At 31.7% G+C, this 27,290-nt stretch overlaps 3 protein-coding genes across 4 annotated transcripts; 1 reads left to right on the forward strand and 2 right to left on the reverse strand.

Moving 5' to 3' along the window:
- Positions 1 to 5,559: 5,559 nt before the first annotated feature.
- On the reverse strand, positions 5,560 to 7,038 carry LOC112287390 (uncharacterized). The gene is made up of 3 exons (XM_073536551.2): positions 6,824 to 7,038; positions 6,453 to 6,648; positions 5,560 to 6,193 (listed from the first exon to the last, which is right to left on the reverse strand). The coding sequence occupies exons 2-3, from the start codon at positions 6,568 to 6,570 to the stop codon at positions 5,991 to 5,993; spliced, it is 321 nt and encodes a 106-aa protein (XP_073392652.1). The 5' UTR covers positions 6,571 to 6,648; positions 6,824 to 7,038; the 3' UTR covers positions 5,560 to 5,990.
- Positions 6,906 to 8,285, reverse strand: LOC112287408 (uncharacterized). 2 transcript variants are annotated; one of them, XM_073536549.1, is made up of 3 exons: positions 8,016 to 8,285; positions 7,436 to 7,795; positions 6,906 to 7,044 (listed from the first exon to the last, which is right to left on the reverse strand). In XM_073536549.1, the coding sequence occupies exons 1-3, from the start codon at positions 8,047 to 8,049 to the stop codon at positions 7,040 to 7,042; spliced, it is 399 nt and encodes a 132-aa protein (XP_073392650.1). In that variant the 5' UTR covers positions 8,050 to 8,285; the 3' UTR covers positions 6,906 to 7,039. The 2 variants fall into 2 exon arrangements, with proteins under 2 accessions (XP_073392650.1, XP_073392651.1); XM_073536550.1 differs by having other exon boundaries at positions 8,048 to 8,188.
- Positions 8,286 to 9,872: 1,587 nt separating this feature from the next.
- Positions 9,873 to 11,841, forward strand: LOC112288098 (uncharacterized). Its single transcript, XM_024531950.3, has 3 exons — positions 9,873 to 10,278; positions 10,517 to 10,902; positions 11,012 to 11,841. The coding sequence occupies exons 1-3, from the start codon at positions 10,140 to 10,142 to the stop codon at positions 11,231 to 11,233; spliced, it is 747 nt and encodes a 248-aa protein (XP_024387718.1). The 5' UTR covers positions 9,873 to 10,139; the 3' UTR covers positions 11,234 to 11,841.
- The last annotated feature ends 15,449 nt before the right edge of the window (positions 11,842 to 27,290 follow it).

Raw genomic sequence — 27,290 nt, forward strand, 5'->3', positions numbered from 1 at the left:
TTTTTAACAATTAATAAACATCTTCAATGTTAATTACATTATGTAAAGATATAACTTGAAGTCTACAAAGTTAACATATCCAACTACAACATTAAACTTATATATATATTACAATAGGTAAGAATGTCTTGTATTCAACACAATATAGTATTATGTAATAATTATAATTAAATACAAAATGCTACATTTAATGTAACAACTATTGTAGGAAATTAGAGTAATACACATAACATTATAAATAATATATTAGAACAAGACAATATTTGTGCTAAACCAAAGGGAAAGTTTATAGAAAATAATATATCAAATTAATATAATATTAGAGATATAATTTTTTGTTTATTGTATAAAATACATATGTCAATTAAATTTAAAATTACAACATAATAGCATTACAAAATTTATTGAATTATCTAAAATAAAATATCTACAACACTTAAATATACTAAATACATTATTATTACATTTATATTTTAAAAATAAAAAAATAGAAAATAATTTTAGTTTTTATAAGAATAAAAAATATAAAAATAGTCTCTTTCCATATATATATATATATATATATATATTTATTTATTCCATAATTTATCAAATTTATTCCATAATTTAAATACTTTATTGCAATTATATTTAACTGCAATATTGTAAGTATATGGTATTCAACTTCAAATATAATGCATCTTGTATACATACTTTATAAGTGTCGGATAATAAGCTTATATTAGTGCAATAACAAAAAAAATAAACTTTGTCAAATACTTATAAATTTATGTTTTTTTATAAATAGTATTTAATCAAAATAATTTAGTAGATTATACCAAGTTTTTATTATATACATATATACACATATATATATATATATATATATATATATATATATATATATATATATATATATATATATATATATATATATATATATATATATATATATATATATATATATATTTATTGCATAATTATTGATAATTCTAATATAATTAGTAGAATTTTTTATATACTAGAAAAAAAATTATTTAAATTTAGTACAAAGTAGACTTTAATGAAGATTTGTTTTTATAACATATATATATATATATATATATATATATTTCCTTTTATTTTGTTTACCTCTATTGAGATCATTTATTAGACAAGCATTCTAATTGTATATGAAATTCAATTCTAACTTTTTTTTATAAGAACTATTGTCTATATTGCTTGATTTGTTTTGCGTTTGTTCCCACTTAATTTATAATATTGATTTTTTTTAAAATTTTTTATTGTGTGCTTTCTAATAAAAATTATTATTTTAGTAAATTTCTTAGATTTTAAAATTTAAGATGATTAATGCTATATAATAGTAGTAAAAATAATATTAAAAGTGATATAATTTTTGGTAGAAATTGTAAAATTAAAATCAAATGATTCAAATTCTATTAGCCCTTTCATATTATCTAACAATACACAATTTTTTTACAAAGTGGGAGCTAGAATAAGATTTGGAAATACAAATAAAAATTAACAATTTATTTGAAGATCATAAAATAATATGTCGTATGTGACATTCTTTTAATTTTTTGCAATTAAAAGATTAATTAAGGGCTTATTTTTTTTAAAATAAACATAATTCATAATATTAAGTTCATTTTAAAAGTATCTTTTCTCTAATTGCTTGGTTGTTAATCTTATTATCAATAGAATCTAATTCAGGTTTTTATAATTTTAAATTTTATTTTAAATTTGAAATATACAATTTATTTTGAACTTTAAGAAATGAACTAGAAAACGTATTCTCAAAATTATTCACAAGAACCTACAACAAAAAAAATTTCAAACATTCTATTACATAAGAACTAACATAATATAATAGTAAATTCAATATTATAATTTAATATAATGCATTATATTAATAATATAAATTATGTATTTTTTCTCATTTCCTTGTAAAAAAAGAAATGAAAGTAGATTTATTAATATTATTAGTATTATTTTATAAATATCTTTAGAATGTTACAAATGCCACCATAATTTTTGCTATTTATATCATAATCCTCTATTCAGCACATGCCACATATGCCCTAAATCAATGCTAAATAAGAAAGTAATTAGATAAGAAAGTAATTCTTATTTAATATATATATGTATATTAAAATTTTGATTATTTTTTATTAAAAATAAATTTATTTTCTATATAATTTAATAATAATTAAGAAATTCTTTTTTGGAATACAGAAAATCAAATACATATGTTGAGTAGGTTGCAAGTTGTGGTGGCCTTGCAAAAATTGTGGTGGCATTAGTAATACCCTATTTTTACAATAACCAAAATTATCTTATTTTACCAAATTAGCCAACAAAACATTGTGTAATTATAAAATCTAGCTTTTGTAGTGCATGTATTATTGTATTAATAATTCATCTACATGAAATTAATTTTTACAAAGTCTACAATAAAACAATTTGTAGTTTAATGTTAGAACCTGCATTTACAAAATTATGTATATAAAAGTTAGAAACCATCCTTCAAAAACAATAGGTATAAAGTAGTTAAAATTTTGTGACATTAGAAATATAAGAGTATGTAAATAAGTATTTTCCAAATTAGGAGAAGGATTTCAATATTTTTTGGATCTTATGTATCTTCTAAAAGATATATAAACAAGATTTTCTTAAGAGAGAAAATTCTTGTAAATTAAAAAAATAAATATCTAATAATTTAAACATAAAATTAAAATTAAAATAAAACCCAAAGAATGGTCATGTAATTATAGGCGTTTGTGTAATTGTAGAATTTCTCTAAAAAAATGTTGAAGGATACTATTCCTGTAATTATTTCTTGAATTTCACATTATAATATATTTTAGCAATTTTTTTTATTCCACTTGTTCAGTAAATGTAACATGTTATTAGATTTCCATATTCCCTGAATCTATAATAATACCATTTAGTATTATAGTATTGTTAAAAAATATATTGATATAGCCAAAAATGCAAAGTATGTGCAGTGTATTGGTACATTTGATTTATTAGTACATTACAAACAGTCAAAATTTAACATTATCCAGATTGTGTGTGTGGCACATATATTTTATAATTTGATAAAAGTCTCATGTTTATTGAATTGGCAATAAAAAATCAAAATAAAATAATAAAATAATAAAAGTATTCAATTAAATGAAAGGATTGCTTTCTATGCTCAAAAAGATTACAAAAGTTGTTCAAATAATTACTATTGTTGGAATTCTTCACAACCTCACTGCAATTTAGTTATATTCACATAATAAATGATTAAGTTGTTTACCTTGTTAACTATGTTTTTGTTACATCTTTAAAGTTTATAAATATAAATATGAAAGACTTAACTAACATATTTGAAAAATAATATATATATATATATATATATATATATATATATATTACAATAATTTTCTTTGAATACCATTATCAAACTTGTTTCAATTTATGATAGCAGATGTATAGTATAAAAAATTGAATTTAATTAAAGGAATGTTAATTTTAATAAAATAAAAATCACCACTTTGTCATAGCAACAAATTTGTAATTGTCTATGTATAAAATATACTATGTTCATAGGTGTTAAATATTGTTTTTTAGCTAGCAAAAACTTCTTTAATAAAACCCAATTATAAAATTACATTTGGAAAATGTGTACAAGAAATTTTCATACATAGACAATTACAAATTTGTAAAATTTAAATTAATATTTAATTGTCTAATTTTACATCAACTATAAAACGGTTTGGAATATATATGAATAATACATCAATATAGCAGCTTTACATACACTCTGTTGACTTTGCTTTTACCAGCCAAACTACATACATGTACTAACATAAAATTATAATTTTCTATGTAATTCATTAGAATAAAACATAATTAGAGAGATCTTTGTTCCAACTCTTCACAAAATATTTATAAACATCAAATAGAAATTCCTAGACTTTAAGGTGTTATACAAGAATTTTATGAAATAGCAATACACTTTCTATATAAAAAAATTTAATATACGATGGTTATATTAAAGAAATTACAATAAGGATTTGTCTTGTATTACTAACAATACAAAGATTTTGTAGTTTAAAATACCTTTATTGGCAATAAAACAACAATGATTTGAGGTTTACATTAATTGTGTGTAATCTAACAAATTATCTATAAGAACAATGTAAAGGTGGCACATTGAAAGTGGCTTTTGTTAATTTGACATTAAAAAAATATAAAATTTTGCAATTTATAACAATCTCAGTTTAGATAAAGATCAAGGTCACTAAACAGAAAAAGAAAAAGAAATAGAAAAAATCATATTTCAATTAGTAATAAAAAATTAAAATTAAAAAAAAATGTAAAAAAATGTCCACATAAAAATAGATAAGACATTTGTTTTCACAAAATATGTGATCAAGATGATTGGTTACAAGAGCATTCAGGCCAAAGAGAAAAAAAGACAAAAAGAAATGCAAAAAGAAAGAAAAATAGATATAAGATACCAAAGAATAGTACCATAAGTGTAGCATAAATATTGCAAGTAGTGCAAGATAGCCATGTAATACAACTGCAGCTATTCCTGCCTTATGCTACAATTAGGACTTTATTTTGATAGCCTAGGACTTTATAATAACAATGCCAGCATTAGAAACCTCACAAAATGAATCATAAAATAAAATAAGACATAGTTACGGCCGTTCTTAATTTGAACTACAATCAAGGCCTTATTAAGATTGCTTTGTTTCATAACAACAATATATATACCAACAAAAATTAGTTTTGAAAAGTGAAACAAACAAGCAAAGTAGAAAAAAATCACCTTGCAAAGTTTTATTTAACCTAAGATAACAAAAACAAACATATGTTTGTTTTGGCAATTTTTTTATTTTTTATTTTTGTATATATATATATATATATTTGAACATAAATAAAAGAAGATAATTTTAAAGACGTTTTAGATCTACAATTGATGTTATTATTACATATAGATCAAAACCTATATTTTACCTTCTCTATTTATACAAATCATTATATATTCTAATATTTTCAATGATGGTATTCTTATTGGTTTTTCAAATTTTTATTCATCTTCATTCATTCATCTTTCTACTTTAATGGCTTTTACTTTAAGTTAAAATTCAAGATATAAAATGTAGTATTTTAAAATAATGATTTTATAAAATTATATGTTTTTTCCATCAAAAGTCAAAATAATTATTTGAAATATCTTTTTTGAAAATAAAATAAACTCTGAAGAAGGTGTAATTTTCTTTTTATAGATTCCACTGAAAACATAAGTTAATTTCATTTTTTTGCTAAATTATTGGTTAATAATGTTTATCAATATATTTTTTAAAACGTCAAAATTTTATTTCTAAAAGCAATTATCATAAGTTACAGGTGGGCCAATGGAATGTATTTGATTTACAATTTGTAATTTTAAGTATAATTTCTTTTCTGTTCCATTTAAATGGAAAATATTGTTATATTCTTGTATATATAAATAAAAAATTCAGTTTTTTCACAAAATATTTTTTGAAAAACACATGGTTCAAAATATTCAAATTCGTATTTCCAAGGATAATATTTTTTCAAACTATTTGAATTAAAAATATTTTTGGCACGGCAGCCCATGTGAGATATCTCCCTTAGAATTCTAACCCAGCTGCCATCCAATGTATGCACAAAATAAATGGAAAACAAAGCCATTCCTGCGTCGACCAAAACGAGCTTTTCGTTTGTCTGAGATGAGAAGGCTACAAAACGATCCAGAAGGGTAGCTATTAGATAATCCATAGGAACTTTGATATTCGGCATATGTCTAAAAGACATCTATGGGTTCAATTCTAAATGCTGAATGTAGCCATTCCAACATGAAAGAAATGCCATGTCATGTCAGACAACTTTCATCCTTTCAAGAGAATATTTACAGTAGTAGCTACAAATATCTAGTATGTACAAATACATTGTAAGAAGAATTGCTTTTAGACATGTTACCTGACTCATGCCACCATGAAACATAATGCACCTACTGGTGTTAGATGGTGTGTGGCAGCAAACGATCGAGCAGATATTTCATCGTTGGAATGCGCCGTAGGAACAACTAGTTGTCCAGGCTGTCGAAACAGCAAGAATACCAGTTGATTGGAGTTACTACCTGCCTTCGGGGCCTCGCAGTGCAGAACATCTGCACCTGCTCGTATAACTGTTCCCAGTCCCCACACAGAAAAAATTCTCAGTTGTCTAAACTAGTTGAAAATTTAATCCTACATAACTGACATGAAATAAACAATAAGCATTTATTTTCACACTGATTCAGAATCTCCTCAGATACGTTGTAAAAACTTTGCGCACATTCTCGGTATTAAAAATGCAAATACAGGTAGTTGTTCAGCCTTTTCTCTACATTTACCAACAATATGTTCCAGCATTTTTGCACAGAAGGAATACGTGCCATGATGTACCTGCTGAACCAATATCCTGTGGTCCTTGATAGTTCACATGAATCCAATGCACACGCTCTTTTCCTTCTCCAATTGCACTTGATGAAACAAGCATGATTGTGTACAAGCTTCCAGGCATCACAAACGCTCCCTCAATTTCAACTTTTGGTTGCTTGGACACATCATTTTCAGACACTTTTGTCCCGTCCAATACTTCCTGCACAAAAGATTTCAAGCAATATTGCTTTGACAAACCTAACTAAAGACAGCACTTGACATTTTCCAGTACGTTTTGAGGCGCTCCACGGGAATGATTTCATACCCTTAGCAACTGAAATTTTCTTCAGGCATCAGTTCTTTAAACAACAAAGAAGCCAAGGTCGAGGACATACCAGATTATCATTGTAAATCAAACGCACAGTAGTTGTAGGTGTAAACCGGTCAATGACTTCCGGAATGATGCCGGTTTGTTCGAGATGACCAACGACTCCTTTAACGAGGTCTGGTGTTGGCACTGCAGAAATTGTATCCGATTGGAGGGTGTCTAACAGGGGATCCACTTCATTCACGCCATTTGTTCCAGCAAAGTCTGTGTTGCTTATATCCTTTTATCCTGAGTGTACGCCACAACCATCAATATCCATTGCTACATATGTGACCACGCTAACAACTGAAAAAAGAACAAAAACTCACCAATTGAAGCGATGCAGATTAATGCATCACTAAGTACGCACCATATAGCGTACATGTGGTAATTAAATTTCAGAGGAAAAACTGTTCTAAAAAACAAAAAGAGAAAAGAAAAAAGAAAGAAACAAAGGCCGCGGCTGATACAAGGACACACTGCAATTCCATTCGTGCTCGAAGTCATTATGAAGCCTCAAGTGGTGAAGTTCGAACCCTCCAATTTCAGTGATTGTACCAAGTTAGACCAAAATGTCTGCGAACTAAGATCCCATAACAAATTTAGACAAATCATGGCTACCGAGCCAATAGAAACTAACCTGTAGTAACTATGTCACCAGATAGAAATCCATTGCCCAGCACCGGAGGTCCTCCAGGTTGATCCTCGCCCTCAACTTCTGCAATCCTTTCAGCGACTAGGGCTGTCTCGATAGTTACGTTCCCAACAGTTGCATTGGCAGTAGCTCTTGAATCTTTCGTTAATTCATAATTGCCACCATTCGGATAACCGGCTGCGAAATATGGAGATTCCTCTTCATTAAGAAACGCATTACCGTGCAAAAGTTCGCGAGAGTCCTCCCGGTACACAGGATCATTCGAGGGCTCTCTCATGAGGACATTGTCAGCTTCCACGGAGAGAAGCGCATCCGACCCATACCGAGCAATTCCAGCTGCCATTGCTGTACAAACAGTGCCGCAAAAAACAACAAATCAAAAAAAAAAAAAATCAAAAACGTTCCTCCACTCTGCTCAATTGAACATCAAAATGGATCTCACTCAACCAAGTTCCACCCACAGCCACAAACGTCTTCAAGCTCATGCAATCGCAACTTCTTCGAATCCTGTGCAAGTAATAGCTGAGAACAAACTATAATCAACGTGTCGCAGAAACCGACTTACTAAGCAGCAGCAGCAGCAGCACGGACACATACATTCAAACCCTCAGCTGCAGGTACCAACACGTCGAACGTCGAAAATGGACCATCGAAGGGCAGCTGCCGCTCCGAGAAACCCCCACGCAAGCAAGCATTGTCTGCATTACTGAATCAACGACACCGCACAACAATTGTGCGGCGGTCTGTATCAAATCCAAGTATCTTGTGGGCGATCGCCGCCACGAATATAATGTTTCCGGATCGGCAAGTGGCGAGCTGAAACCGATTTTTGAATCTGTGTTGAGGAGGTCCGAGAGCGTGTATGCATGAAATTTCAAAGCTTCTGAAATATGATACATACATACATACATGCATTCACACCGTATTTCATCTCCAGTTCTGAAAGCACTGTACATGTACATATGGTAGATGCACTAGAAGTAACTGGTCGCGTGTATTGTAATGGAAGTCGTTACCCAGACAACATGAGCACACTTACCAACCTATATTATTATTAAGACTATTACCACCTCATAGTAAAGTGACACGTGGAAAATCTGACTAGAGCCTCCTTTGAGATATTCATTAAAGCCTTTCGTTTCCAGATTTTGTTGCTCAATGCCACGTCATCAATGAGATAAACGACAGTAGGCCACACCCAATTAATAAAGCCGGGATGACGTGGAAAATACCCATTATTTAATAAAAAGAAGTCAGCGAGCAAGAAAGTTATTCCATATAGGGAAATATATATATATATATATATATATATGCACACTCATGTACTATAAGATTAGAATGAGTTGTATTTTTTTAATATAAGAACTGTGATCAATAGGGTTATTTGCAATTATATTTGAATAAAAACCCTCCTCATTCAAAATGAAACATCAAATTCCATTAACACATGACTTATTCTTTGTCAAAAGAAACTAAACCACACATATCCCTTTCAAATTCTTAAATATTTCATCAATGGTCACTTTATCCACATCTTCAGAAATTGGCGTTCATGAATCAGACAGCAGGTAGTCAGCGTAACTAATAACCAATATTAAAGTACTGACTTTAAATGACTTAAATAGTATTACGTTACAGACAATCAAACCCATACTATTTTTGTGTACCGTTTGTGTGTTTGTGTGTGTGTGTTTGTTTGTTTATATGTTTTGTGTTTATACTGTTTGCGCGTGTGTATGTTTGTCTCTAAAAACAGGCACAGATTCACGCAAACTAATGCGCATATTTCATTGAATCCCAAGCACCACCACATATACAATATCCAACCTCATGGATAGAAGACACGGATTCTCAATATAATTCCACCCTTAACCGCATCTTGCCTTAACATAACAAAAAATAAAAAAATAATAAAAAAAAAACACACACACACACACAGATATGAAACAAAGCATCACGTTCCACCGTCGTGTTGATAGGTTCGGCGATTTCTCGGGAAGATTGAGTTGGGTTGACAGCAGATGAATGTTACGACAACGAAGCCAGGTCCAGCACTTGAAAGAAAAGCTGCAGATCCTGGAGTCATATGTGTAGCGACGCATACAAGTGTGGACGGAGTGAAGGAATCGATTCGCTGTGATTCGGAGCACACTACGTTCCAAGCCAGATTTGACTTCGTCGCTGGACCACATCGACATCAACAAATGAAAACTTCGGCGTCAGCGTGATGTTCGGCGTAAGGTACTTCGAGTAATATATCCTGGAATTGGACGAGATTCCTCGGGTACTGCTATATCTATTCGCCATGTGCAAATAGTACCGCAAAGTTCGTGTGTCCGGTGTCACCAATCACTTTTTTCCGGAGGTGGCCCTGGTACTGATTGATGGTGGCTCCTTTTCTACGCTGTGCAATTGGTATTCCGAAGCCTAAATGCTAGAAGTCATTGTGAACGGTACCATTGGTTGAACCCAGTAGCCGTCTTGCTAGTATCTCCAAATCTTTATGCTAGGTCCAAAGCATGTTGAGCTTTGCGCGTGATCTGCAAATCTGGGTGTCTATCATTCCCTCGAATATCTCGTTGAATCCCATTAGTGTGAGTGGTGGTAGGTGTAAAGGACTAATATTACGATCCTAGGGTTGTTTTCGTGCTTTTGTGCTGTTTTTGCGGGTAGCTCCGAGGGGAACAACATGTCAGAACAACAACAACAACATGAGTCAGGTTCCGATTCCCCTGCTTCCGAGGGGGTTGCGGCTCACTCCAATTCCATGGCTTCCAAGGAGGTGATGCCAGATTCCAACTCCTTTACTTCCGAGGAGGTGAAGCCAGGTTCGACAGATTATCTGGCATTTTTATCATCTTGATCGCTATTTCTTTTCAAATCCATTACATGAACATTCACTGCATAGGGCTAAACTATACAGTCCGCGGATCGTGAGAAATGTGCGATGGAGAGGGATTTAAGTTCGGGACCATGTCAATACCAATGTACACCAACACACAAAAATCTCTAGCCTTTTGATTGTAACGCATCTAAGAATAACAATCTCGATTTCAATTTCGCCAGGGGATTCTGCTAACGCTGAAACTTACTCTCTTCCATCAAGCGAAGTTTCACCACAAGACAAGAGTGAAGAATCTACTCAACCGTCGAAGGAGAGATGGAGCGGCGGCGTGCACCTTACCCTCGACTGCAACGTCGATGCAGCATGGAGTTTGCAGTCCGACTTCCTGGGTCTTGTTAAATGGGTCCCCACGATCAGTATATGCTCGCACGAAGCTGGACCATACAATGACGTCGGCTGTGTGCGCTACTGCAAAGGGTCAGGCACCACCTGGGTATACGAAAGATTGCTAGAAATGGACCATGCACAGAAGTACATGTCTTATATTATGGAAAAGAACCAGTTCGTGTTCCGCGACGGCTTCCAAGACTATATCGCCAAAGTCCAAGTAAGTTGTCTCTCAAAGCCCAACCATTCCCTCAAAACAACACTGATATGCCTCTATCTGTTTAGCAACTAACTGCATCCCAAGTACTCATCTACACACGTTCTCGCAGCTGGGAGATGCAGGTGAGGGCAAGACCTGGGTAAAATGGACCTACGAAGTTGATCCTGTGGCGACACAAACCCTCGAAAGTCTGACCACCTTCATGACCAAGTTCTATACTTCTAACCTCGAGTTTTTGAAAGAAGGAGCGAACAAGACGAAGCCGTCCAGAAGAATTGCCCAACGGATTTGGCAACAAAGCATGTGTTGCAGAGCTAGATCCTTATTCTGAACTTTCTATGCAACTAGACAAATGGTGAGGGCCACCTCTGAAGTCGATATGCCACACATTGGTCCGATATTAGCACTGTTTTCTGAGAAAAGCAGGTGTGAGAATGTGCGACCCAGTTCTTCGAGACCATCGCCTCAGATTTTTATGGATCTCTGGTCGACATACTGGTGGATGAATCTTCTGTCAACGGGTGGTGAAAAACGATGCTCATTCTCTTGTGGTGATTATACTCTTGTGTCATACTCCAATGATGCGTGGTTCTATGGAATTCCTTCAATCTTTTAGTGAGCATATGAATCAATCTGCTAACCAAGTATCCAACAAAGACTCCCATGTTTTGTTGGATTTTTAGGGTATGTCATCTCAGGTCTTCCAGTGTAGTAGAAAATTTCATGTCAAAATGATCGTATGTTGATTTGGTTGTTTTGTGTTTGTTACAGTATCCGAAAGTTTAGGTGTACTTCTAGGGTATGTCATCTCAGGTCTTCCAGTGAAGTAGAAAATTTAGAAGCCCTTTGTTGGGTGTTAGTTTTGAATTTCAAAGGAATGGATACTAATTGGGAAATGTAATGAAGCTCTTACTTGTTAAAAGGTGATCATTGTTTCTATTTGGTTTCTTGTTTGTCTTTGCACATGTAACAACGTTTGCACACATACATGGTATAAAATGATGTTCATGCAAAATATATGAAGATTTTTACACAAAACACACAACAAAAGGAATCATGGATTCTATTTTTTATTGAATAGAATGTACTTAAAATTTATTTCAGTTTGAAATATCAAAATTTCATGTTTATGAACCATGTACTTAAGCAAAGCATATTGGATTTTTTGATAAATAGTGTTCTAACAAATACTTTAATTTTATTTTTTATATTTTCTAACGAATGTTATTTAATGATTGCTATGTAATTAATAAAATACCCACATGTTTAATGTTAAATGATAATATTAGTGTATTGTTTTAATATTGGTGAATTAAAAAACCATTTGTATGCTACCTTACATAATGTCTATTATCTTGTGAGGTTAATTTTTCATCATCCAACAATCCCATTTTGTTATCATTAAGTGCCATATGTATTTTTTAACATTAATTTAAAATATCTCATTTGGATGTCTTCAAAAGTAGCAAACCGTTTTCTATTTTAATATATATTTATATATATATATATATATATATTAGTCTTATAATATACTAGCAAAAATTTATGCCATTGGGCACAAAAAAGTTGTAAGATTTTCTAGGAGCAATCTCTTCTAGACAAAGAGGCCCAAAAAAAGTTCCTCATTCCTATGTTTCATGCATTCCATTAGTTCCTAAGTTCCTCAAGTTCTCCAAGTACCATTCTTCATGGCCAATGAGAATGCTTCTTTGTCCCTTTGTCTTATACCTAAGCAATTTTATATAATAAACAACATACATAAAATATCAACTATATTTATAAATTAATCAAGTCTGGAAACAAGTCAAAACTTAATGAATTTTTAAAATCTTAATAGCCAAATATATTATTGATTTCGGTTTCTACAGTAACTTTTGATTATTTATGAAATCAGAATAATTAGAGAAGAATCCAACAAAAGTTCCATAAACCACTCTAAACCCAAATGGTTATGAAGGCCCAGTATGTAAATTCCATTTTATTAACTTGTCCTCTTCAGAAGACATGAAATCATCATAAAAGTTGAAACAGCTTAAAAGCCAAGTAAACAAGAGATTGGAATAGATTAATGCAAAGAGGTTTTCTTCACATGGGCGCATGCAGCCAAGCATATCCAGAGATGGCTGGACAGGCGAGCTTTACACCACTGAGAGCCTTGTTACATTCTTCGGAGGGAGGGAGAATGAGAAACCTCAATGGAACTGCTCAACATGCCAGTGCCAGCACTCATCTTGGAATAGAGCGAAGCAGGCGAGACAAGACTAGAGCTTGTGTGCGTGTTGGATATGTGGTTATGTGTGGGCTTGAGAGGTAGAGATTGCAAAAGCAGGACCCAGAAAGCAGAATGATGAGAAAGATGACAAGACCGTGTCTATTTCTCCTTGCTAATATGGTGGTCCTACACGATCAGTACAAGCCTGACTGGCGTTAAGATGAGAAGAAAATGTAGTTGCATAAGCCAATTTCATTTATGTTTAGATATTATCAGCTAGTCCTCAGTTTGGTGGGAGCTACCAGTTCTCTCATGCCCTGATCTGCCAGCCGAAAAGGACAGCGCTTAACTGGAGCATATCACAAATTTAGTTAAATGGAAAATGGGACCTGGTCAATGTGAATGTCTACCTAACTTACAAAAATACATTCTACGTGGACTCCAAACGCGTCAGGCTGGATTCCCTGGATGGCTCTGACATGAACGAGTGGTGCAGCTGCCGGGGGTCGCCTAGCGCAAGGGGTGACTCTTGTGGGGGATGAGTTTGAAAGACCCTGGGCTAAAACGGTCGCCTTACAGTTCCAAATTCCAGTCTAGGTGCGGGTCCCACGAAGGGCACATCACCACGGGTGGTTAGGAGAATCCCGTAAGTATCTATGAATCATCATGTGGTTCGGCTTATTATCGAGGAGAGCTGTGGTCTCTAGCACTGCCAGCTAAGCGGGGCTGGTCTTGCTCTGCTTTGCGTTGGTTGACGTCAAGTCGTATTACTGACTGCAGTGATTGTAGTGAGGACTTGGTTTTGTAGAACCAGTGAGAACCTGATCCCTCGGTGATATAAGAATCTGGAGGAGGCAAGGGGCAACGAGGAACAGCTCGCATGGCAGTTTGGTGTTGATCCATGTGACGAGAGCTCTACAGATTGCACAAAGCGGAAGAGACTTTAGAGAGTGCTAAGCCAGCTCCAAGTGGCAGTGACTCAGCCACAGGGGGTAGAAGCAAAAGACTCCTCGATCCACACTAGTTACCTTTCAAATCACAAGGACTCCATGTAGCCGTAATCTGAGGAGACTGAAAGTTTTGGGGCTCAAGTGAGGCCAGTTGATGCAGAGACGAAGAGCAGAGCACGTCGATATTCGACTGGTTGTGACATTTATCAAGGACCGCGGTTGTACAATTAGTCATACCCACTGTATAGATGCAGGCGTTGCCTTTCGTGGATAGAGGTTTCGATGCGAGGAGAATGGTCGACCCGACAGAGTTTACGGAACACCTTTGGTAACCTCAGGACTGTGGATTATACAGATTCAATCCTAAAGACATGCTGGAGAGGTTGCTCAATCAATAGGGTGTGTTGTTGAGACTCTTTGGGGCGGAATCAATAGGAGTGAATGTTCTGCATACTCGCAGAAAGTGTAGAAAACAAACCATCGATTCACCACGTTCGTGGCCAGTTCCCAAGGTCATCGGTGAGCTGGTATTCCGATTCAAAGACTACAACCACTTCTATCATTTGCTCAAGCTGGAGCCTCCAAGAGCCTCAAGCCTATCAACTGTGAGAAAACATGACCGGAAGGAGCAAACCCTCCCATGAAGACTAAGTTAGGATTTGTAGCAACCATGAACCCCTGCAACACTACTTCATAAGTAGCAATGGACGGACAAAGTTCACCTCCTCCTTGAGCATCAGAGGAGCTCCTTCAAGCCGTTGCGAATCGCAACTAGCCACAAAAACTGGATGCAACAAAATCAAAACAAGTAGACAAATTCATTGTGAGGCATGAGATTTAATTCACGAAGAGGTTTGGTAGTTTTGGATGTTTTTTTTTAGGGTTTTGTTATATCCACCCATTGTTTTTACTTTTTCCATCTAATCTGCCACCTGGTTTTGCAATCTGCTTAGTAATTCTGTATGATACCGATGTTTATGATTCTCTACAAATCTTAATCACTATAAATAACAAGTGCCAAAGTTTGGAATCCGTAATTTCCTTTGCCCAAGAAACTCATATCTATAATCATCTACAAATTTAAATAGTGTGCAAAAATTGAGGTTTGGTTTGCAAAATTTTCTTAGATATTTGATGTCAATTCTATAGTTTGTTTCTTGTGCAACTCTTGGTGCAAGTCTCAGTTTCCATACAAGTCCTAGACTTCCTCTTCAACTACCTAGTCTTATTGACATTTGCTTTCTATAATGAGAGTATCACTTGTATGCTTCTTGCAACATATTTAATTATAATGCATGTTGAATCCACAATGACCACACTTGTGACTAACTTTCCACAATGATTGGTGCAATTAATTCTCTTTTTATTGTATGTAAAACAAATATCAAAAACTTATCAACCACTAATTTAAGTCACTCATGTTATAGGTCACATATTACTTTTAAAATCTTAGTAATGAAAAGAAGGTTGTATTTATGAATGTCATGCCAACAATGTTAAGTAAAGACATTTGAAACTTTTTTTTTTGGTAGGTGCACTTCAATAGTAGCATTGCTCAAAATCTGCATATTAAATTAATAGACCATCAATCAATAAAGAACAAATCAATGATAAGCTTGTCATTATCAAATTTAGCAATGTGCTTGAATGCCTTCTCACATGTAAGCTTGTCAAATAATGCCTAAATAGGCATCCTTCTAGCCAATAACCTTTGTCAAAAGTTTGTTTAACAATAGTAAATATTACGAGCATTTGCTGCTAGATCTTCATCTTCTAAAACCAAAGATAATGTTTTAAGGAGCAACCTCACCACAAATTAGAGTTTCTATAATAATAGCTTGTTCTTTGGATAGTTGTTGATTGACCAAATATTTAGATGTTGATCTTAAAGGCACGTTGTCGTATGGCGTGATTTGCTATCTGAGAATACACTGGATATCTAGCTCTAGAGAGTGCAACTTAAACCTTTATATGAGTCTTAGCTTAGCCTCCCAAAACTCCTTTATTTTGCATAAAACTCAAAATATAACAGAATCACTTCAATACATATTTTTCCCGCAAAAGGTTTTCTTTTTTTGAACTTTAGAAATTCATAACTCTTGATCTAACCGTTCAATTTGTCAAAAATTTATAGGATAGGTAGAATTCACTCTTAAGTTTTATCACACAAAAAACCAACTACAAATTCACTTCCGATCTTTTGAAATCTAAGAAACCCTAGCAGACGCTCTAAACCCTAATTTACAAGTACCTGAGCACTATTTTATTAATATCTTAAGAACCCAATACTCAAATGTCATAAAACTCATGCACAAAGTTTACTAGCATGAAATTACACATTTCCTGAAATTTTGAGCCAAAACCTGGTCAAATTGCTGAAGCTATAGGCCAAGACACAACTACTAGTAAATCGGGTCACTTACTACCCTTAGATTGCATGCATTGACTTCACAATCCAATTACTCCTTCTTTTTAACTTGTAATCCAGTAAGTAGTATGTGAAAAGTGTAGCCGCAAAAGTGCTCTCTCCAGTCGCGATTGCCAATCCTCAATTGCTATTTGTACGCGTGAGTTATGACAAAAAGAGGGACAGTAGCTTCCAAATCAACACCTTAACTTTGAGCGCCTATATCTCCTTCATATAAACTCCAAACCATACAAAACTTGCACCAAAACCATAGCCAAAAACCTAAACTTGCTGACCCTAGCCTTCAAAGCTCGAATGCCTCCAAAAACCTAACCCTAATCCCTAATATGGCCTTGGGCAGCCTCCTCAAAGCCCATTGGTCATGATTTTTAACCAATAGGAATGGAGATTTTCATCATTCATCTCCATTCATCTATATCGGTGCCCTAATTACTCCCTTTGCTACCAAAATCCTTCTTCAATCTTTTTTCTTATAATATTTACATAATTTATGCTCTAAACACCAAATAAAAGAACCAAAATAAGTTTTCAAAGGTCACCAATGTCTAACAAAGGTGACTCTAAATATTTAGAAGTTACTATCAACCAAAACCAATCTTAAAAGCTACTATCAAAAAGAAAGTAAAGTTATACAAACTCTATAGTAATCTTTTTAAACAACCTCTTCTCAAGGTAATAATCAAATTATATTCTACAATCGACTAAAATCTACTAACATGGCTCTCACCATGTTACTTAATAAATTATATATTAAGTATATAATTACATTATTTTCATATAGTAACCAAACCACAACACGACAACGTGATTAGGCTTAAAAGAATCAACTAATATATGCCAAATATCACTATTCAAATAATATCTTATAGCTTACATTCCACAACAAGTTTTTTTTGTGCTTCTTTATTGTTAACAATCATCTTTGCTAAGTCCAAACTTATTTTTGTATCCTCCTTTATATATATAGTAAAATGTAAGCCTACTTATATTTGATCTTGATTGATTAGGTAAAATTTATTATTTTTATACTACCTTTAATATATGCTATTAGCTCTTCTCTATTCAAAAATATTATCTAAGTAAGTGAATAATGCACATTATTAATTGGACAAGATTCTAATCAATCAATATTGGTAAGAGTTAATAAAAAAGATCACACAAGATGATCTTAAGATGAAAGTTGTAATAGATCAAATCGTCCAATAATGTTTGAATTATCACATCTTAGTGTCTCAAATAAAAATTATATATTTCAAATGTATTATTGGAGCTTTAGGATTTTTTTCCATCTATAAAGCTATAGTTTGAAATTTGTGCTATTACTTATTAAAAAGAAAAAAAAAGAGAAGAGAAGAGAAAGAGAGTTGTACACATATAGTCTAATTAATAGTCATCATAATAGAAATATATGGTAGTTCAAGATGTAGATATCTCATGAATAGATTAATCTTTTTTTGCAACATGTACAAAAGCTCTTCCACCTATCAATAAAGGTTTGATGGTATTAGATTAAATTTTAAGAATTTTTGATAAAGTCTTCATCCATGAAAAAAAGCTGAGACTTTTGAATCTAATAGGACAATGACTTTGCAATCTTTGATTCAAAAAAATATCTATTGTAAAGCAAGATGAGAGATATGAAGATAAATTATGACCTATATTAAATGTTAGATAAGATTCTAGTCACACGATGTCATATTACGTGAAGTCTTGCTTGAGAATGCATCGGGTACTTAGTTGCGAAAGATAGAAAGAAAATTATAACAATAAGATTCTAACAATGATAATAGAATCTTAAATAAACTCTTATTAAATCTTAATAATACTAATCAAACTTTAATCAAATCCAAAAGAAATCTTAAAGAAATTACAAAAGAAACATGAAGAAATCTTAAAAAAATATTAAAAAAATCTCAAATAAATTTTAAATAAATCTTAATCAAGTCCTATTTTAATCCTAATTAAAGCCCTAATGGACCTTAATTAAATCTTAGGTCAAATCCTAACTAAATCTTAAATCAAATCCTAACTAAACCTTAAATCAAATCCTAAATAAATCTTAAATCCTAAACCAAATCCTAGACAAACTGAAACATGACCGGTCTATCTCAAGTGTTTAAGATCTTTCTAATCCATAGCAACATAAAACCTCATCACAATGTAGGACAAACTAGATCATAATAAAAGTAAACACAATCAAATAAAATGGAATACGAAAGACAAAATTGAGCAACCAAAATTAAAACACAACATAATAAAATAAGAAGATATAAAATCCAATTTTATTAAGGAAAAGGATCTAAAGCCATATTTGATTAGTTTTCCCAAAAGACCCTGATTAGTCCTATTTATACTTTATTCTATTACCTTGGATTTTTTAGAATGTTCTTAGATCATAGACCCAATTTAAATAACTATCTTAAACTCTTTTTAAGAGGTTCCATAGTAGACCTTACCTAGATAATTGCCTTAAACTCTTTCTAAAATGTTCCATGGTGGATCCTATCTAGTCTAATAATATAACTTCAATTCTAAAAACTTCTATAACTTTTTAAATATAGTTCTAACTATCTATTCTTATGTGTTAATAATACAAATATTTGTACCTTATTATAATTAATTCCACTCTACTAAAACAAAATGTCCTTATTTTGCTCTTGATGGTATCTCCAAATTAAGTTTTGACAATGGGTGAGATTTTGTACACGTTTCTACGTTGCATCATAGATAGAATAACCTTTCTAAAGAGCTTTGTTCTGAAATTGTAGATGTCCACTGCCATAGCAAAAATAGCGATGTTCCAAAATGCTGTCTACTTCATTTTCTTATTGGTCATCAACATAACTGGTGGTGGTGGTGGTTGGTGTCGAGCTGGAATGCACTTTGGCTCGATATGAAATTCCTTCAATTATGAAACATAGAAGATTGGATGGACTCAAATATGTAACAAAAACTTGAAGTTGTATGCAACATTAAAAATCAGTGCAAAAATGTGGAAAAGTCCAAGCCATTGAAGTATTAGTTTACGGATTTGAGTTGATATAGCAAGTGACAAATTGGCATTGGAGAGTAACACCTCATCGCCCTTTTAGAAGGTCTTATCTTGCCAGTGGTTATTTGCATATTACTTTTGTCGATTCTATGTGATAAAGAGGTAATGTTGTACTTTTTTGTATGGCCATTCAAAACTATTGTAGAAATACCTTTGTTGTTGGATTGTTAGTATCAATAAGATAATGGAGAATTACTAGCACAATTGTATGCTGATTGATCATAAAAGAAAATGATGAATGACTAACACTTGCTTAAATACTATTATTGTAAGCAAACTCTAAGAGCATCAAGTATTCATCCCAATCATTATGATAAACCACCACAAATGCCTTCAGCATATCTTCTAAGGTCTAATTTGTATGCTCTATTTGTTTATCAATTTGAAAATAAAAGGCTCTAAATATTATAAGTCGTATGCCTAGTAGCTTGAATAAGACTTGTCAAAAATTTCTTGTGAAGCATGGATCTTGATCTGAAAAGATGATACAAGATAATCTATGGTTACGAAAGATAGTATCAAAGAAGACTTGTGCAATCACTAGGATATCAATATTCAAGTGCACCATAGCCAAGTAAAGTTGCTTTGAGAGTTAATCTATAAAGATGGCAATTGTAGTATAATTATGAGGTATCTGCAGCAAACACGTAATGAGATCCATAGTTACTTGCTTCTAACATGTTGTAAGTAGCAAAATTGGCTACAATAGTTTAGAAGACATAACATTGCGTACTTTATTATATTGACATGATTTGTAAGAAGAAACAAAAGCTTGAACATCACAATCCAAACCTATACAAAACCATGTCCTTGAGATTTACTCCAGAGTCTTTTCTAGTCCCAAATGTCTAGATATTGGGATGTCATGTCTCCCTTGAAATATGCAGATTTGAAGTATAACATTGTTAGATACATAAATCCGCTTCTTGAAATAGAGCAAGCCATCATTAAGACTATAATCTTGATATTACATATTATCTACCTTTAGTCAATTGCTAACCATCTTAAAATAAGCATCTCAATGCATAGCTTTTTTCCATTCTGCTTCTTTGATTAGATTTTAAATGATACTACTAATGGTAGCAACTTCTTTCTTGTCTCCTTATTTGTCGTTTAAGTCTGGTCTCCATAATAAGCTGTTTGGCATAATATATTGTTACCTTTTTTTGTATTCAAATTGGATATCAAAAAGCTATAATTTTTTTTTTGCAACAAAGATGTTGTAATTTCATATTTTTTAAATGCAAATCATGTGGCAAGGGCCGATTGTCAGTTTGAACAACCTTTGGCTTCTCCAATAAATAGTATTACTATAGCTTTTTGGCATTTATAATTGCTAATTACTCTCGATCATGTACATAGTAATTGTGCTTTGTCCTTCTGAACTTGCATGATTCATACGCCATAGATTGAAGGTTCCTTCCAAAGTCTTGTTGAAAGATTACTCCAATAACAAATTTAGAAGCATCAATATCAAGCATATAAGGAAGATTTAGATCATATGATTGCAATATTGAAATAGTAATGAGTACCTCTTTGAACCTATTAAAGGAACTTTGATGCTCCAGTTTCTATTCAAATGTGACATTCTTTTCTAATAGGTTTATCAATGAGATAATAATGTGTACAAATTATTGAACAAAATGATGTTAATATCTATCAAGGCCTAATAATGAACAAAATTTAGAAGCATCTTTGGAGGTTGGCCAATCTTCCACCACTTTTACATTATCTTGCTCCATATACATGCCTTCAAAGGATACCATATGCTCCAAAAAAGTGACTTCTGACCTCCAAATTTCACATTTTGATTTCTTATAATTGAAGCAACTATCATATAGTCAGTGCAACACTTTTTGTAGGTATTGCTTATGCTTTTAAGAGATTTTATTATATACAAGAATATCATCAATGAAGACAATTATCTACTTATCTAAAAGATCTTGAAATATTTTGTTTATGTGACTCATGAAAGAGATTGGAGCATTGGTGAGGCCAAAAGGTAAAATCAACTATTTGAAATATCCATAGCGTTGTCGTATGACATGTTGTTTTGCTCAGGAATGCACTAGGTACCTAGCTGTGGAAGGTGAGATTGTGTTTCACAAGTAGCCAAAAAACTTTAATAGGTTTTGCCCATACGAGAAGAATATAATCTGAATTTCAATTCAAAAGTGCTTAAAACACTCTTCTTAGTAGTCTTAACTATACATAAATCCCAATTACCTTGTTACTTTATATTTAAGCAATTTAGATTTTTCTTGTAAGTCCCAATCCTAATCAGTGAGCTTTAATAAGCTATAACATCCAATCCGACTATCCACTTGATGTGGAATTTTGCATGCAATTGTCAATGTAATTCTTCTATATGCTCAAGAATGTTTAGCCCAATCCAACTTACAAATTGTGAAAAAACCTCTAAAAATTGCACTAATGTCACTCGGCCACCAACTTCAAAAGTGAAGCAAAAATCCCAGCAATGATTTCTTCCTTTCCAGCCATTAAGTTTGTCTCAAAATTGGTGTGTAGCTTGGTCTTTAAGTCCTTCAATACCATGCCAATTTTCACCTTAATCTGACTAATAGATCTTTAGATATCATAGAAATCTTACCCAACCTCAAATTGCCACCTTCTAAAACCATCTTGTGCTAAAAACTAGATATCTCTAAACCACGCCATTAGATTATTACAAAATTTTGTATACACTTAGTACACCCAATAATCCAAATAATATCAAGTTTTCAATTATAGATGTCACTTCAATTGCACAAACTAGCCAAAATTGCTAGCCCTAATTATATTATATAAAACCCAAATCATTGATATAAACCTTGATTTTGAACAATATTTGTTAAGTCTTCTAAAACCCTCTCAAAACAATTCTTATGTCTTTGGAAAGAACTTCAAGCTAGCTTTCAAATTGTAACCTTTGATCTTCGAATGATCCCTTAATTTGCCCTTGGCAGTCATTTTAATGACCAAAGGGTTGATTTCGACCCTGTCTCACAAATGGTTGACCCCCGGGTATCAATCTAACCTATCCCAAGGTGTTTTTAGCCCAACCCTATTTTCAACTTAACCTTAGTACCAATTATATTAATTATTTATCTCTTCTAACCTGATTTTATCAATTCATAGTCTTTCTAAGGTAGTAGAAAAGTCTCTATAACCTAAAAGGTAAAATTACTAAATAATCTTCAATCTAATAACTATTAAGATAAGAAAATAATCTAAGAGGCTTTTATAAAAGCCATTTTTAGATATCTCAAATTATAATTAAACTAAGATAATTAGATATTAATTAGAAATTCAACTTTGATTATAATTTCACTATATAGTTGTATTACATCACGACATCCACTCCCTCTTAACCTACGCATCCTCCGACATGTGCCAAATGAACCATATGTCATAATTGGCATCACGCCATCTCTTCATTTTCTTCATCAAATCCTTCATTTATATTTTCAGCATCCTCTTCAAAATAATTATCTTCTTCAAAAACATTGATATCTTTAGCATGATCTTTTATATTGATTTTTCTATCTGGTCTTTTAAAATACCTGCTCAAAATGAAATTATTCTAGATTCAATAAAATTGTTCTTTATTGATCAAAAGCTACATAATTTACTTTAGGTACAAGGTATGTATGTCCAAAAAAGGCATCAAATAAATTTTATTAATTTTGTGGCCAATTAGTCATATTGAACTTGAATCTTGAAAAAGACATGCTTCAATAAGCATAGCAACGATTCAAAATACAAATTAACATGAAATATTTGAGGTTCTTGTGATCCATATATATATATGTTGATTGGATTAGAAGTACCTTCTGCATAATGATGTCACTCTTGAAAAGAATCCACAATTGTAAGAAGTTTTTTGTCGTAGATTTCATAGTTAATTTTAGTTGCTAAAAATTTCTTAGAATAAAAAACTACTAGGTGAAGTTTATGATTTGTTTTCATTTGTGATAACACAACATGCAAAGCAAAGTTTGATGTGTCTATTTCCATAAAGAATGCCTTAGAAAAGTCAACGCAATATAAGATTGGTGCAAAAACAAAAGTTATCTTTAAAGCTTGAAATGCTACTTCTCCTTCTTCATTCTATTGAAGTTTGTCTTTATAAGTCAAACATGTAAGTGGAACTACAACTTGAAAAAAATCCTTGATGAAGATTTGATAATAGTTGGCAAATTCAAAAAAATATTGGATATCTTAGACTGTTTTTGAGATCTTATAATTAATAATAGTTTGAATTTTCTTAGGATCTATCATAAATCCATCATTTAAATTGATATAACCTAAGAAGTTAACTTAACTAGTGTAGAATACATGCTTTTCTATCTTGGCATAGAATCTTACATCACTTCATTTTTGTAACACATGACAAACATGAAGTTCAAATTTATCTATGTTTTTAAAATAGATTAAGATATCATTTAGATAAAAAATAACAAAATCATTTAAAAACTATCAAAAAATATCATTCATAAGATGTTAAAAAGCTACTGGTGGATTTGTAAGTCCAAAAGGCATGACATTATAATCAAAATATCCATATCAGGTTCGAAATATAGTCTTCCATTCATCTTTTTTTTGATGGATACTAGATTATATGCTCTTTATAGATCTATTTTTGTATAGATTTTAACTTGATTCTATTGAATAAAAAATCTAGATATTAAAAATAGTAGATACTTATTTTTGATGTTGATCTTCTTGAATCTTCAATAATCAATACATATCTACAATGATCCATCTTTTTTCTTCACAAATAGAATTGGAGCTCCTGCTAGAGTTTTGAAATGGTGTATAAAGTTCTTGGCAAGATTTTCTTCAATATACTTCTTGAATTCATCCAACTCATTTTGTAATAAACTATAGATTGATCCAAATGGTAGTTGTGCTCTTTCTTGAAGGTCAATTGAACAATCATAGGGACAATGTTTTAGAAGAATATTTGTATTTTTTTCTGAAATATATCTTAAAATTCTTGATATTGATTTAGAATGCCACTTGAAGTCTTTGCACTATTAGAAATGGCTGTGGCATAAATAACATAAGGTGATCTTTTTTCTATAATAAATAAGAAAGCTCTTGTACTTACAAACACAAATTTAATTATATTAGACTTATAATTTTTTACTTGATTAATTATATTATTAGTTATACTTTTAGAAAATTTGAAAAATAAAAAATTTAATTTACTTAAAGGTTGTATTTTTCTAATCAAAATAAGCCTAAAATGATTGAATTAGAGGAAGATCTAATGATATTAAATACCACAAAGTTATTATGACCATTAGTTATTACTTCTATAGGAAGGATTTTGTAAATAACCTCTCCAAAAGACAACGGATGACCATCTATGACTTCTATATGAACATGTTAGTTTTTCTCACTAAAAATATGCTAAGTCTTTTAGCAAATTCTTCATCTAAGAAACATGTTGAGGCTCATAAATCTAACAAGGTACAGGCTTTGTAATGTTTAGATTCTAAAATAATATTTAATATAAAAAAAAGGTTCTAAAGAGAGAATAAGATATTTGTTGAATATTGCATAAGATTCCAACTGCATAGTTCCTATTATAGCTAAATAAACTTAATTTATGTTATATTGTCTTCTTTGACATTTATACTCCTCATTTTATGATTGTGTCATTTTTTTGGACATGTTGAGTAATAAGCTTAGGTTCTCGACAATATAAGTACAATCTTTTTTGACAGCGAGAAATCTTTTGTTTCTTAGTGAGAGATTTGAAATGTACCACATCTATTTTCATATCTTCTACTTTCAAATATATGTGTTGAAAAGGCATTGGTATTGCTATTGAATTATAGTAACATTGAGGTCTTCTTATCTAATTCTCAGATTGAAATTCAAAAGGTCAATTGTTACACTTCACAACAAAGTCAATTGCTTAATTCAATGTTTGAAAATCAAATAAGTTGAGCATCAATTTCTTTATCTCATATTGTAATCTATAGAAAAAATTTGGCTAATAAGTAGAGTATTATCTCACTTAAAATAAGTTACAAGTTGTTGAAATTGTAAAACATATAATGTTATGGATCGATTATCTTATCACAAAATATAGATCTTATTAGTTGCAATACAAATTGCATCATGATCTCTATACATGGATTGAAACTCTACCAAAAAATCCTCCAAATTATCCAATATTAGATCTTGTTGATAAAAAAAAGATGAAAACTATGATAATGCTGAACTTAAAAGAAGTGTATCAATAAATCTAAATTGTGATCATAGAGTTGAATAGCTTTGGGATTGAAATTCAATCACAAGTTGTACTTGATAGATAAATTATTAAAACTTAGATCTTGTGCTATCAAACTTCTTAGACAAGGCAGCTCATGGTTCTGCAGTACCAAAAGGATGTTCTATCATAGGAAAAGGGATGTGATTTAATGTAGATGTTGAAGCGGCTCTAATCATATTTGTATCTATACTTCCTACCATTTTTATTACTCTAGGTGGCAATAAATTGAGTTGATGCATTGTAAGCATTAATTCTCTCATTTGTTCTTGCGTTTTGTGCCATTGCACTCTTCATTTCAAGAAGCTGTGCTATAATGAGACTTAAAAAAAATGCCTAATATCACTCAAAATAAGTAGAAAGAAGGACTCAAGAATAAAGAAGATATTAAAAATAATATTAGTTTAAAAGAAGATAATCTACAACTTCTAATACGCTTATGTCTTATTGAAAGAAAAAGATAATCCATTTTTAATTAAAAAGATGAAACTCTAATATTATAAGTATACTCTTGTAAATCTATCAAAGACATGAACTAGTTAAAGATGTATAAATCTAAGAAATCTGTGTCAATAAAAAAGTGACAATATAGAAATAAAGTAGTATATATATTAAAAGGAAATAAAAATGGCTATTGCCAAAAGACAAGGAAATTAGAGACTCTTGAATCTAGACTAAAAGCAAGAAAGGAATTGACAAGAGTGAAGAAAACTTCACTCTTACATCTACATATACTATCTAACTAAAAGCTACATAACGATGTTCTATAGAATCTCTAATATATATTGATTTTGCAAGATACATGCCTTAGCTCACAAGACAAGTTTTCTATATGTGAGCTATATAGTTAGCTTGTTCTTCAAGCTACCAATATGTGTAGCACATGGCCAACTTGTTGACTACTTTTCTAATTTAAAAAGTCAATTATAAATACATATAAAGTTAAGGCAACATCTATAAAGCTTCTAAAAAGCTTACATAGAAGATATTATAAAATTAACCTACTTTTACCTAATTTTATTTAATCAAATAGATAATTATTGGTTTACATGTGTATGTCCATGATACATACCAAAGATAACATCATATCTTAGCTTTGTCACTTCAAACCACTCTCTTAAGACATAAGAGTCAATCAACCTCAAGGTTTCTTTCTTATATGTTTCATTCAATACATTTTCTTGGACATCTGTAAAGTATATACTTCCTTCCTTGATTGCCTTAGTTTTAATTCCAAGTTAGTCAGCAATTTCAATTGAGATGCAAATTATCATAGAGCCACAATCTACATGCACTTGACATGGTTGTCATCTTGCTAGTCTTGTTAGATGTACCAATCAATTTTTTTTATAGTTGTTCCAGGCCATGCCATTTGTCTATGAGAGATGTAGCTATTACCAATACTAGCTCTTGATGCCTTTATTAGGAAGCCCCATTGTTGTGATGAAATACGACTATAT

Source organism: Physcomitrium patens, chromosome 10, assembly GCF_059467195.1.
Source record: "Physcomitrium patens ecotype Gransden chromosome 10, ASM5946719v1, whole genome shotgun sequence".
NCBI classification, from domain to species: Eukaryota; Viridiplantae; Streptophyta; class Bryopsida; order Funariales; family Funariaceae; genus Physcomitrium; species Physcomitrium patens.